Raw genomic sequence first — 15,094 nt, 5'->3', positions numbered from 1 at the left:
TTGAATGCGTATAGGATTTTTGAAAAAAAGAAAAAAAAAGATTCCATAGCAATGATATAGAGTTAACCGATATCCCTATATTGTCCAACTCTATAAATCTGATACCGTTATCGTACCGAAAACGATCTCTGCGATCGGGGCTTAACTTATTTTGGCTAATTGTATTGTGATGTCCCACTCGATGCTTTAATAATGATAATGCTCATATAATTAACCCCGAGCATTTTAGTTTGGAGACATCTAATGGTCAATAAGTGTAACTGCTCTGCCAAGCAGTGACCAGCCCTTGTACAAAGGCAGAAGGCTTCTACTGTCCATTCACTTTGAAGACAACATGCATATTGGCCCAAAACTAATATGAGAAAAAACGATGTCGATAATATCCAATCTTGGACAACTCTATTTGAAACTGAAAAAGTTTTAATTATTGCAGTTACAATTTGTACATTATATAATAAGTTTAAAAACTAACAAAGTAAGAGTATTTAATATACCTGCATATAAAGACTATTTTATTTAAAAAAAATAAAGAAATTTTGAATGGGCTCAAGACGACCGTAATTTTCGAACTATAAACCGCTACTTTTTTCCCTCATTTTGAATCCTACGGCTTATAGTCCAGTGCGGGTTATTTGTTGATTTATTTGGGTTACCGTATTGGCCCAAATATAAGATGGCCCTGATTATAAGATGACCCCCTCTTTTTCAAGGTTCAAGTTTGAAAAAAGACTTTTTGAACACCAAATTAATTTTTATACAGAAAATAATAACAGTACATCTGAAAAAACGAAACTAAAATATAAAAAACTAAAATATTTATTTTATTGATTTGATAGTTTAGGAATAATACATCATATACAAATCTATTTTTTTTTTCTATTTAAGGTACAACACTTACAGTATTTGCACTGACATTTACTGTAGATTCTTGATACGAATATGGTGACCAAAAAATGTCAATGCTTCTTTGTGACTGAAAGTTTCATTTTTTATTGTACATGTAAAGAATTCAGTAGTATTAGTATGTTAAAAAAAAAAGTGTAAATTGAAACAGTACATGTGCTAAAGTAGCCCAGAACAGTAAAAAGTGAAATGTAATATCTATTGTTGGATTTCTCACAAATTGAGTGTGGCAATGAATTGTAGTCTTATTAAACGGAAACAATCATGTTTTGTTAAAGGTGGAAGAAACAAAATGGGCTGACATAAATAACACAAGACGACTTCAAAACATTCTTTCAAAAAACACAAAAAAAACTTATTTTTTCTTTAATGAGCCACTTTTCTTTTCGGGCTTTGGTTTCTTCTTGTCTTTCTTTGCTTTGGTGAAATTCTCGTAGATATCCGACTCCTTGTTTCTGTAAAGAGAAAAACACAATACAACAATTAAATAACTAAAAAATTTAAAATATATATATATAAAACAAATGTTAGGCAAATTATTTGTGATAAAGTTTTTATTTTATTTTAGGATTTTACATTTTGAATTAAAATTAATGAAATAAATGATTTTTTAAACACTTTTCTCAGTATTATTTTTGTTTGAGGAACATAAATGGCTAATATGTCACACTAAAACAGAAATCCGACTTTTTACACAAATGCGTCAAAAGGGCTTCCTCAGTCGTCACTTGAGTGTGATCTTTGGAGGCTCCACGCCATGTGAAAGCTAGGGGTGTGAAAGACCCGTGCCGTCCATAAGGCGATCTAGGCAACCGCCTAGGGGCGCACCAGTGTCCAAAAAGGTGTCAAGAAAAATATTCAAATAATATTTGATGATAGCAGTATTCAAAAAATTATACAACAAACAAAACCGTTCATAATAAGTCTTTAAATAATAATGAAATCATTTTTCTCGTGTGCCTTCTGCCCGTTTCACTTTTCCCTGTGATGCGATAATTTCACCACAGACCCTAGTCTCACTCACCACCCAGCAGACCAGCGAGCTACCTGAAGGTGCAATTTTTCACCTCCGCAATTGAGCGACGTTACGGTGACAAGTCATCTTCATGAAAAGACAACAGAGCAAAGACGTGAAGAAAAACAGAGGTTTGTTGTGATGATTTTTTTCAACAGCATAAGCACGTAGACGGTTATTTACATATAGCTTATATGACTTAGTGCTAAAGCAAAATTATACTGTATCATTAACCAGGCTGTGGCTGTTGTTTTAGAAATATTTTCAGTATTCATCCAGCTGTGGATTAGTTTCAGTTAAATTTACTCACCCTCCAATTTTAGAGAAATTTGGACAAAGTGTATGGAAGACTAAAATTATCTTGCTTATTTTCATGTGATGTGAACCATTTTGTGTTAAATTGTGCTTTTCAAATAAATTTGCCTTGCCTAAAAGTGCCAAGGTTAATTAAATAAATACACCATTAAATACGGAATTAATAATTTCAAAGTTCTGTGGTATGGGGGACTAAAAGTGCCATGGATTTAAATGCAAACATTTGTTATTAAATGTGTCATTAATTCATTAAAAATGGCGATCACGTTCATGTAAAAACATATTCAATTTATCTTTTTTTTTTTTTTTTGCTATCATATATTATTTAATTCATTATTATTGGATTGTCCTGTGTAGTTGCCGTGCTTCAAGAATTTATTTCCTTTTAACTACGCCCATCAAAGATAGTGGCCGGATCCAATAGACAGGTACAGTAGGCTGCAAGAATTTAGGCGCTATAATGGTTATGTCATGCTGGTTTCACAATCAACAGCTATTTGTCTAATATAATGTAACATTGCACTTTCTTCTCTTTGTAGATGCTCTTCTGAAATATTTTCCGTCTACCTCTGTACATCCTGGGCCATTTTTACAGCGAACTTATCCACATCAGCACCAAGTCCAAGCCCACCAAGTCCAGGAAAGAAGTGCACCTTCCAAAACAACTGTCATATGAAAGTGCAATAGATGCTTTTGCATCAGTGAAGACAAGGTGAGTAAGGTTATAGGTCAAGGCAGGGGTGAAAGCGGCTAGAATTTCTTGCCGGAACTCCCCGACGCGAAGGTTGCCACGGAGCCAGAAATTTTATTTATTTATATTTTTTCTTTTTTTTCTTTTTTTTTTTTTTTTATGGGGGGGGCAAAACCTCTTACACTTTTTTTAGCACAGTTATTTCTATAACACATAAAAAAAACTGATTTTCATTCAAAATTGGATTTTTTTTTTAACAAAAACAGCAATAACCCCAACCTCCAGCTCCTAATTTTATTTTCCCTCATTTCCTCACATACTAAATGCCAAATCTCAATTTTAACTACTTAAGAACATAGGATGTATATTAAAGTTGAAGTTAATGTAAACATTTACGGGTTTTTTTTGCTTGTTTTTTATAATAAAGATATGAGCAACACACATTCAGAAAAGTAAGTAAAAATGACATATTATGCAGAGTGAAATGGAATATATTTTGAAGATCGTGCAAACATTGACTGTTTTAAATCATAAGGAAATGAATAAATAGCCTAACATAAATGAACCAATTTAAGTCTAAAGTGTACATTGACAGCTCAGATGTTCTGAACCTCCCCATCAGAGCAAATAAAACTAAATATGATAAGCCTCCTCATGTCTTTCGTTGCTTTTAAAGATTAGATCCATTTTATGTTGCATTGCCCTTTTTTGTCGCATCAATTCCACCTTTTTTTTGCTGCTCCAGAAAACATGCACATTTGAACCAATCACAGCTAACTATCTGTGACTCATTTCAAATGAGACCAGGCGTTTTGCTTTGCTGCGTGTATTCGCACGTTGACATGACTCATCATCGTCAGACTCAGAAAACTGCAGCAGCTGGGGAAACCTCCATGCCGTTCGTGGAATAAAATAAATAATAAATATTGATGGAAATGGATTACGCTACACAAGCACTTCATTATGCTTGTTGTTAACACTTGTGTATATAAATCTGATGTTGGTAGATTGTTTTCTTCTTGGAGATGAAATTAGCATTTATTTATTTTTATTTTTTTAAACATAGCGTTTTGACATTTGCCGTCATATTTTCGGAAACAAAGCACCTGAATCTTATACCGGAACTGTGTTCCTGACCGTTCTGGCTCATTTTCACCCCTGGGTCAAAGTGGGAAAAAAAAGTTTCATTTTAAAGTGTGTCTTTGTATAGGTTTGTGTGGGTGGGTGTTAATCATATTGTAATAACAATTGTAATTTATTTAATGCATTTGTTTTTTAAGTGTTTTTATTGGTGCTTTTGAATAGTTATTACAGCATTTTTCTTTTGATTTATGCACTTGTTCGTTGTCTTTTTTTATATAATAAATTACAAAGAGATAATGTGCTTTTTCAGTGTGAGTGTTTAAATACATGTGGTGAAAATGGGGAGGGGGCGCCAACAAATGTGTTGCCTAGGGCACCAAATTGGTCAGGAACGGCCCTGGGGTGTGACAATCAGTGTTGTTAATCTTACTTTAAAAAAGTAATTAGTTACAGTTACAAATTATTTCTCCCAAAAAGTAATTGAGTTAGTAACTCAATTATCTTTATGTAAGAGTACCGTAATTTCCCGAGGCGCACCCGTGTATAATGCGCACCCCAAAATCTAGGGAAAATTATTGTACCCGTTTATAACGCGCACCCTAATTTTAGCACCAATAAATAGAAGAATACAAGAAAACAGAGCTCGTGTACAGATACAGAAATGTCATTTTACTGACTGGTGAAACACAGCTCAGGCATAGCACATTGGTAGTTGAAAACATTACCATAAACTGACAATATTTACGGGAATAATATGATTTGACAACTTCTCCAACTTACCAGAATCTAGCAGAAAACAAAACAGATGTGACTTTTCTTTTAAAGGCTGCTGTATAACTTACTCGTGTCATCGTGATGAATAAATGTTTCTTCCATGGATTGTTACGGTAAAATGAAAGTGAGAACGTAAGTCGGAAATCCGTGAGAGCCCATCGCTGTCATGTCAACACGACAGTAACAATAGGACCTATTGTTATTTGGCTTTGAGTTTCCCGAGGGACCGATATAGTTGACGGACACAGGAAGTGTGTGTGCTTACGTTTGTTATGGTCCGAGTTGCGGAGCTGCAATAAACGTCGATTCAAATGAGTTCAAGAAACTACATTCTGTGCTTTATGAAGAGTGAAAAAAGCAGAATTTAACACAGACGAAATCATTCGGCCGATTAGAGTGAAGTATTACCGAAACAAAATGGTGACGTCACGTACCGTAATGGTCGGCAACGGGTCGCCGCATACGTTTCTTTAACACAACGTGGCCGTGTCAATAAAAAAAAATCGGTCTATATATATATATATATATATATATATATATATATATATATATATATATATATATATATATATATATTTCTGTCTCCATCCATGTACCCGTTTATAATGCGCACGATGATTTTTCAAGTTGATTTTGGGGGAAAAAAAGCGCGTTATATTCGGGAAATTACGGTAAGTATTTATTCGGCAAAGTAACTGACGTTACTTTTCATGTTCAACAAGTTATTTCATGATCCATTCTATAACGTCTTTCACATCAAATACGTTTATATTAACTGATTGAATTGAACTGTCTTTTTCATTCCAAAAAAAAAAAAAACCATAGGTCACACTTTTTACATTTTTGAAAATTTCATCTATGTAAGATTGTAATGGTATACAACTTTAACACTCAAATGCTGTGAGAAACACCCCTAATATATATACTGTATATTTTTCAATGTGCAGGTAAGGCTCTGAATCTCTTCTCCTCCCATCGTTGCTGTAATTGTTTTGATTTAAAAAGGAAAAAAAATCCCACAAGGTTTACGTATACGTCATTCAATAAAAGTTATGGGCAAGTGACTACTTTTGATAATAAAAACAAAAAACAATTATTAATATATTGTAGCATCTACAAGGACAATGCGCACTTGGTGATGATAATGCATACTTTCCATTATTTTCAATTAATTGTACCCACCTGAACGCCATGAACTGTATGTAAAAAAAAAAGTTGCCCGAGAGTTTAAGATGACGATCGCCACGCTAAATGCTAATACTAGTGAGAACACGAATGCTATGCTAATGCTCGGAGCCACCTAGCATCGCGTTTGCAATGGGGTCACAACCCCTTTCCCTCCTCCCACCTCTCGCTCTGCTTTCTGAGTGTCTCCCGCGTCATTCACCAAAATTGTAGTAACGCTCGCCTTCACATCCTCGGTAACATCGTTGCAAACATGGGAAAAGCAATTACCGTATTGGCCCAAATATAAGACGGTGTTTTTTGCATTGAAATAGGACTGAAAAAGAGGGGGTCGTCTTATATTCGTGGTCCAGACATAATACCCATTCACGACGCTAGATGGCGCCAGATATCATTGAAGCAATGTTCTGTCATGACAGATCTCAGCTACTCTCCCCATTCACGACGCTAAATGGCGCCAGATATCATTGAAGTGATGTTCTTTCATGACAGATAATAATAATAATACATTTTATTTATAACGCACTTTACATTTGAAAAACAAATCTTGATCTCAGCTACTCCAAAGTTTAACCAGTTTGCATTATTTTATTGCAATGTTTTTCCTTATTCAGATTTGTTTCAAGACTACAGTTACAGTTAGACTTCACTTTGATGGTTAATGCAGTTATTGCAATTTTGTTGTTTTATCACAGTAGATTGGTTCATTTACATTTCAAAAACCAGAAGCCATTCATTTACGAATGTGATTGCACTTTAGTTTACATTAGGGCTGCAGCTATCGAATATTTTACTAATCGAGTATTCGACTGAAAATTCTATCGATTAATCGAGAAATCGGATAAAACATTTTTTTTAGGTAGAGAGCAATTATAAATTTAGATGAGAAAACAAGACATTTCATTTAATATTGAAACATTTTCAGTCAATCGTCTTTATTTTCGATGTAAATTGTTCAAACTAGGGCTGCAACTATCGATTATTTAGTTGTCAATTAATCGGTGAACTAGTTAGTTCGAATAACCGAGTAATCGGATACGGAACATGAAAAATTAAAATACCTGAGCTGAGCCTTAAACGGTATAAAAAAATAAATAAGGATCTATGTACAACAAAAGAACAATGGCTAACTTACATAGCAAAAGTGCACTAGCTTAAATGCTATAAAACACTCATGCTTTTTTTTTTCAACAACGCTCTTAACAAATGGTTCCGACACATATTCCCACAAAAAAAACGTATAAAAAATACAGTATACCAATAATCTAAATTACGAATGCATTAGAAAAAACATTAGCTCAAACAAAAACTTGGCTTATGTTGGTTTTAACATGGAGCAGCTGGATTCAGCCATATGAAATGAGGCAGACTAGAATAAAATAATAAGAAGAAGAATAAAACTAAATGCAAACACTTTCAACAGAAACCATTGCAACGCCACTTTAACGACTACTCGAAGCAGCAAAATTTAATTCGAATCTTTTTTTTCTAATCGAATACTTGAGTTAATCGATTAATCGTTGCAGCACTAGTTTACATATTTAAATGTTCAGATATTAAGACTTGAATGAGACAAAATAACATGCTTTTTCTCTCAAATATATTGTTATAATCATTTGTTTCGGATGTACTGTAATTATTTTCTGTATGAAAATTAATTTGGGTTTCAAAAAGTCTTTTTTTCAAACTTGAGTCTTGAAAAAGAGGAGGTTGTCTTATAATCAGGGCTGTCTTATATTCGGGCCAATACTGTAATTTGATTAGTCACTACTGACAAAGAATAACGCTGTTATGCTCTAACGCCTTTATTAACAACACTAGTGACAATATATCAAAAAGGTGACACAGTATTTTGCTATACTTTGTAGCCCAAAAGGTTACCGATATGCGCCCAGCAAGAATCAATATATTGTTTGAAAAATTTGTCACTGTTTAAAAAAAAAAAAAGCCGCCAAAATCTAGGAATAGCCTCTATGTTTACTCACTGGCTACCATTGATGGCGCTAGCCCTAGCGCACTGAAACAAGAGCATTCCCAGCCAGTCTTTCATGGGCATTTGCAGGTCATTTCCTTTTCATTTTAGGGCATTTAAAGGTTACTTGTTGCTACTGTTGACTTTGAGTCACTTCCTATCAGCGTTGTTTTCATCAACAATGACAATAACGAAAATATTTCCTCGACGAACAATTTTTCAAGGACGGTGAAGTGACGATCACAAGCTAAAAATGTGGCTTGGGAGACCAGAACATAATGAAACGAATGGCAGTTTTCGTCTGACGCGTTGACAACAAGACGAAAACGCGGCATAGTTTCTGTCATATGTTCACAATGCGTTATATGATTTTCATATTGTACGTGGAGTACGTCAGCTTGCATTGTAGCAGTGTTTGGGTCGCGCCACTCATATGAGATGTGTTGCGCCTCTCCCGCGGTCTCCTAACCGGAGTTTAGGATGTGTTTCAAGCTAGGCTGTTTGTTTCCTGATCTTGGCATGAGAGTATATGCAATGATGCTTTAGCCTTTAAAGGTCTGTGCTGAGTGATCCTCACACACTAAATGTGATTCATTGCGTTAGCATAGCATTCACATTAGCATCAACTTCAGCGTGGCGAGCATCCTTTTAAACGCTCTGACTTTTTTTCTTTCTTTTTTCCAATCCGTTCGAAGTGGGAGGGTGGCAGCGAATGTGCACGGATTGGACATCTACTAGTGATAAATTCATTCCAATTCACAGCAGAAGGATGAAAATATCTTGTTTTTCTGTTGATTAGTTGTTTTGTAGACTATCCTAGAATGACTTTTTGGATTCTCCACTCACTTAGTGACATTCCTGCTCCCCATGGGGTGTTTGAGCTGTAGATTTTCATACTCTGTCTCCGCCTCCTGTAAAGAGGAGACAGACAGAAGTGGCATCTCTCAATGGATTTCTTTTTAGGCCAAAGTTCATCTCGCTGATAAAAAAGTTCAAAGGCCTATCGACATGCTGAACTTTCACTTCTCGCTGGAAAAATTTTGTTCCATTAAAACTGAAAAATAAAACTCACCATGGAGGCGCCATCTTTGGCTTTGGTGGTCTGGATGTATTCAGATACTGCTAAGTAGATGAACTTGTACTGAGCCTCTGTTTGTACCATGCCCGAGCGTTGCTCTCGCACCATTTGGATGTATTTGGAGATGTCAATGTCACAGTTTAGACCTGGAGGGAAACGGGACAACTTTAAAATGAATACAAAATAAATGTAATGTTTACAATGTTCGATATTTTTAGATAAAACAAACAAGTAAAAAGTAAATATATTTTCAAATGTTTGCTGAAACGGGCTAAAATTATTGTCATTATTATTATTAAAATTTAATATAGTTCAATAAAAGTAAAACAATTTGAAAGAATAAAGAAATTTTTTACTTTTCAGTTTTTCTTTTTTTTTTTTAATAAAAAAATAATTTAAAAAAATAAAAAATAATTATTATATTTGATATATTGATATAAAGCTAAAAAAATTTTACAAAAAAATAACATGTAAAAAATACAAAAAAGAATCAATGTGAATATTTACCGGATTTGATATTTTTTTAACAAAACAAACAATTATACAACATAAATGAGAATTTTTACTGTTTTTTCCCCCCTTTAAGAAATACAAATAATACAAGATAAATGACTACATTGATTATCTTTAACCCTTTAATGCCTGCAATATGAAGCAATTGTCAGAGAATCACAAAATTTGAAAAAAAAAGTCTTAATGAAACCTTTGTTTTTTCCAAATTTGTAAAAAAGAAAAAAAAATAATATGTGTAATAAGCGCTGTAATATCTATAACCCTTGCTAAATCCTGTTTTTTTTCTTCTCATGGAACCTGCAGGTGCATGAGTTGACTTGCATCCATTTTTTTTTTTTTTTTGAGGAAAGACATTTCAAAATTCTGAATTAGTCTTAAAATCATGACATCCTAAGAGTATCAAATGTGATACCTTTGGCAAGAAAGGGTTAAATAAAACTAAGACAATTTTGCTCATTTAGTAACAGTAAAGAATAGTTACTGTTATTTTAAACAAAAACTGTAAATGATGAAATTAATACAAGATAATATTGTCGCTTAGGAGGATCAAAAAAAGAGGATTTAAAACTTTTTTAGGTCAACAATGGCTCTAAATGATTAATAAATGGTCAAAATAGTCATTGATTAATTTGATAATCAATTAGTTGTCAACTATGGCAGCCTTACCTATTGTGTCGATGGTCTCAATGATCATGTCAATCACCACAATGGTACCCGTCCGACCAATTCCGGCGCTGCATGGACACATTGCAGAATCAGTAAAGTGGTACAATGACTTGAGGTTGTTCACTCAACGGATGAGCGTCACCAGTCTCTCCCAGTTCAAATGGATTGGACATCTATTGCCGTCAATGGCAGCCAAAGAGTTAAGCGCTCTCACATAGGTAAATAAAGGCACCACTGACTGTATCTTATAGGCAAACTATCACATGTTTAGTCAAGCCTGAATAGACCTGGTGTCACCAGCAAGCAACATTCCGCAAGGATGAATTGTCATTTGACTTGAAACTTAATCCAGAAATGTTAAACCGCCATCCATTCACAAACCAGAGAGCTTTAGTTTTCACAATGTTGCTTCACAAGAACTAGGAGTTTATTTTACACGAATATGCAATCTTGTTTTAGAAAGCATGAGAGTGCACTTTTTTTAAAGATATATTGAGCTACTTAGATAAAGAGCAGAGCCTATTGATCTTTCCAATGTACAAACAGAAGCTCTTTAACTTGTGTGTGGAAGTGTGCTGTGAGTTGGTTTGTGACCTGTATGTCTGAAAGAGCTCACATCTAAATGGCTGAATGGAGTTCTTCAGGGCTCAATCTTAGAGCCACAATTACTGTTTATATGACACTTAAATAAATCCTGTCCATTTGATCGGTGGTTTCAATCAAAAAATAAGTCACTTCAAACAAAAAAAGTATTTTCAAAAGAAAAATCACTTCAATCAAAAAAAAACAAAAAAAAAATCACTCAGAGAAAAAAAGTTTTTCAATGCAAAAAATATTTAAGACTCAAAAATTTCCATTTGAACACTTAATTTTTCATTGAAAATGTTTTCTTTGATTTTTAAAGCAATCCTTTTTGTGTTTGGCCCATATTGTGGGTAGGACATTTGTGTCTAAATCATTCAATTCCCAATAAAAATTTTAGATCAAAGAAAAAAAAATCATATTTCTTACATTGAGTGCATTTACCCATTGTCTGCAAAATCAGACTTTACATATCACAGTGTACTTTGTTTTATAACAAATTGTCAAACCTAACACATCACTATTCATTATATGCCAAGATGGGCTGGCCTTGCCATGCCATGCCATAAGTAGGTTACATAATTACTATCTTTCCAGCTACAAGGCTATCCAAGGTGCTGTCTTGCTTCATATTTGCATTCTGATTACTCTGACTTGAGGTGATGGCAGCTATTCAGAATTTTAGGAGTCACACCCGATCAAGGTTTTTTTGCGTGTATGTGTACCTGCAGTGGATGATCATTGGACCAGCATCAGGATATTCCTCTTGTTTAGAATTCACTTGCGTGAGAAAGCTGAGGACGCCGCCGGGCTCCTGGGGGACGCCGTGGTCGGGCCAGCTTAAATACTGGTAGTGCCACACGGTGCGGGAACGTTTAGGCTGTTGGATGACGTGAGGTGACAATGTAAGATTTTTTTTTGTTCAGTTTCAAGTCGGAGGTGTGAGGTGTTCACCTTGCTGGCGAGCGCCACCTCCAAGACTCGAACTTTGTAATCGGCCGCTTCCCACTCCGACTTGATGGACACCACGTAGCGCCCCAACACCTTGGAGCCCTCGCTGTCGGGCCAGTAAGGTACACATTTATTCTGCATACGTAGGAAAAATGACAAAAAAGGCAGCATTAGTGCCACTTTTTTAGCTTTGTAATTCTGTATGCAATCTTGAAAACTTAACTTTTAAGGCTTCTACTATAGATTATTGCTACAACTTCTGCTGCTAATAGAGCTACTATGTTCAGTCTAATCCATTGGAGTCAGTGCAGTGATTCGATTTCATGCTTTCTGGCGCCTGGCACATATGAATGAAGCTTTTCATGTAATTGATGTGACTTTACAACAGACGAAAATGCAACAATCAAGCAATTGATTTAAAAGTTGCTCTACTATGAGGGAAAAACATTAAATTTTGGATGCATTATTTCTGAATATTCATATGGAAAATTTGAAATTATACATTTCTAGGAATTAAATGTATGGTGCGCTATTTTCGGCTGTGTTGTGTTGTGTGTCGGTCTGACGAGGCCATGATTCTTGCGTCATCAAGCTTTTAAGGCTTACGCCATTGGCGTAGCCACTTGTCACTCAAACATGTCTGACCAATAGCACGAAGTGAACATTTGTGTCAAAATGATTCAAGCCAGAAAAAGTGCCTTCAAAACTTTTTCCTCTTCAATCAAAAAAAAAGGTACTTCAAAAATGTTTCCTCTTCAATCAAAAACGCTATTTCAAAACTTTTTGCGCACACAAAAAAGTGACACTTCAAAAAAAATAGTGATTTCAAATAAAAAGAATATTTTCGGGGAGGGCAATTTTTTTTTTGCTAATTATTTTTTTTATGATTGAAAATTTTTTTTTTTGATTGAAGCAACTTTTTTGGGATTGAATGATTTAGACACAAATGTCCTACCCATAATATGGCCCAAACACAAAAAAGATTTCTTCAATCAAAGAAAACATTTTCAATGAAAAATTAAGTGTTCAAATGCAAATTTTTGAGTCTCAAATATTTTTTTCGCATTCACGAAACTTTTTTTCTATGATTGAAATTTTTCTTTTTTTTTCTTTTTTTTTTTTTGATTGAAGTGATTTTTCTTTTGAAAATGTTTTTTGTTTGTTTGTAGCAACTGATTTTTTGATTGAATAATAAAGACACAAATATCCTAGCCAAAATGTAGCCCAAACGCAAACCAACATTACTTCAATTAAAACAGTTATTTCAATTAAAAAAAAAAAAAAATGGTTTCAATCAAAAAAAAAAAAAAATCAAAGAAAATGTTTTCAAACTATTTTTTGGGGGGGATAGAAGTGACTTATTTTTTGATTGAAAATATATCTATTTTGATTGAAGCGACTTTTTTTAAATTTTTTTTTTAATCAAAGCAATTTTTTTTGATCGAATAATAAAGACACAAATCTACCTCGATATAAATCTGGACAATCTAGGTGGGACAGGAAATACATTTTAAATAAATCTGTGAAACAACAAAAACACAGACTAAGAAATTGACAATAAATTCCCAAATGAATCAATTAATATCTTTTAACATATTAACAGTTATTCAGATACTGATAAACAAAACAAACTGCCAATCTAACTACAAATCACTACCAAATTCATTCAAGTCTTCATATTCAGTATCACTTTTGAACTGCAACAACTCAAAGTAGAGGGCAGGCTTTGAGTATAAATAATATCATATAAATTGCACCTGAGTATAAGTCGCAGGCCCAGCCAAACTAGGAAAAAAAGTATGATTTATAATCCGGAAAATACAGTAATCAAATTATAGCGTATGTAAATTATTGCAATTATTGTAATTGAAATAAAACATCTCTTAAAACTTGCACAATAACAGTAAAACGGAACATTATTAGTTAGGATTTCCCAAATTTATAAAATGCGTGCTTTCTGGAAACAACAAAGGTGAACTAAAGCCCAGTCTAATAAGAAAACGAAGTGGTTTGGCCTCATCTTGTGTCAATTCCTCAATGATCTTTGCTATTAATGCTTAACATTAATATATATACTGCATTTTATTTTGTTTTAATCATAAACAAAAAAACACCAATGAGGAACAACAAACCACGCCAAGCATCCAAAGGCATGAAACTATGCCCCCTAGTGGCTTCAGAGAAATACCAAGGAGCATTTGTCTTTCAATGAACTGCACCAAAGAGAAAAACCACTTACCCGACCTTTCTCCACTTCCCTCGTTGTCATGACGATGACCCTAGTGTTTTCCTGCCACACCATCTGCCAGAAGTCATTAACGGTCGTGGCTAAGCAACCCTGAGTGGCAATGTAAACTTTCTGATTCTCCGACTCCCACAAGGTGTTCTACAATTACAGGCAGGTAACACAAAATCAGGTTTCTATTCAGGAGACCCGCAAAAATTTTAGAACGTACTCGGATGTAGTTGGCGTTGATATAATCTGAACCCACGACCTCGGGGTCACCGTCCTCCAGGATGACTCTGGTATCGTTGACTGGGATACAGAATTCAAAATATTTACTCCAGAACTACAGTACCGGTACTTGCAAAAGATGATTTTCATTTTTATACAGTGGAACCTTGAGATTTACACTATCCGTGTTGTCTTACTTACTAAGTAACGCATTACTGTAATCTGATTACTTTCTTTCAGTAACGAGCAATCTAACGCGTTCATTTTTCCAAGCCAGCAATCTGATTAAAGTTAGTTTCCTCAGTGCCTGTGCATTACTATTTTGTTGCTGCCTCATACTGTATGTAGAATGAAGAATACTGTATTCATGTACGAAGAGCATTTGAATAGAAAACACTGCTCTTGAGTTTGGGAGTGACATCACAGCTCACGTTTTCTCATCGGGAAAAAAAATGGTCACGTGTATTACCATGCTGTGTGCCACGGCGGTCAACAACATAGCCTGACTAGCCGGAGAGATACAACAAACGGTTGCAGTTGCTCACTGGAGATACAGCCATTACTTCACATATCCGTCCAGTAAAGATGACAAAAATATCTCCGTGCGTTGCAAACTCTGCGCTGGCTCAGGCAGACTGTCGACCGCTAAAAACTCGACCTCCAATTCAACGAGGAAGCACTTGGAATTACAGCACAACGTGAAAAAACTCGAAACAAAGCCGACAGGTAACTAGACAGCCAGCACTTCTACAGTTTGGAACCAGCCTTTATAATATGTGCAGTTATTATGTACATTTTATAGTTAGAGTTTGTAATCATAGGTGGAGTTTTACATTTGTGGGACTGGGGGAAAAGCATGTTGAAGACTCTGAAACTAAAGTCAAAAGTTTGGACTGTGGGATGGTTGGGAC

The 15,094-nt window shown here is 34.7% G+C and overlaps 1 protein-coding gene across 2 annotated transcripts in view; it reads right to left on the bottom strand.

The window, feature by feature from the left end:
• Positions 1-867: 867 nt before the first annotated feature.
• The window catches only part of ptpn6 (protein tyrosine phosphatase non-receptor type 6), a 52,962-nt gene continuing 38,735 nt past the window's right edge, over positions 868-15,094 (bottom strand). Inside the window, exons 9-16 of one of the 2 annotated variants that reach the window (XM_057833803.1) lie at positions 14,185-14,264; positions 13,968-14,114; positions 11,732-11,863; positions 11,503-11,657; positions 10,196-10,263; positions 9,011-9,162; positions 8,785-8,849; positions 868-1,358 (exon numbers count right to left, since the gene is read on the bottom strand). In XM_057833803.1, the coding sequence (XP_057689786.1) occupies positions 1,259-1,358; positions 8,785-8,849; positions 9,011-9,162; positions 10,196-10,263; positions 11,503-11,657; positions 11,732-11,863; positions 13,968-14,114; positions 14,185-14,264 (899 nt within the window). In that variant the 3' untranslated portion in view covers positions 868-1,258. The remainder of the gene's footprint in view (positions 1,359-8,784; positions 8,850-9,010; positions 9,163-10,195; positions 10,264-11,502; positions 11,658-11,731; positions 11,864-13,967; positions 14,115-14,184; positions 14,265-15,094) is intronic. The other variant, XM_057833802.1, reaches the window with a different exon arrangement.

The sequence above is a fragment of the Corythoichthys intestinalis genome, chromosome 4, assembly GCF_030265065.1.
Source record: "Corythoichthys intestinalis isolate RoL2023-P3 chromosome 4, ASM3026506v1, whole genome shotgun sequence".
Taxonomy (NCBI): Eukaryota; Metazoa; Chordata; class Actinopteri; order Syngnathiformes; family Syngnathidae; genus Corythoichthys; species Corythoichthys intestinalis.
Note: the sequence above shows the minus strand (reverse complement) of the source record. Positions and strands in the feature narration are given on the sequence as shown.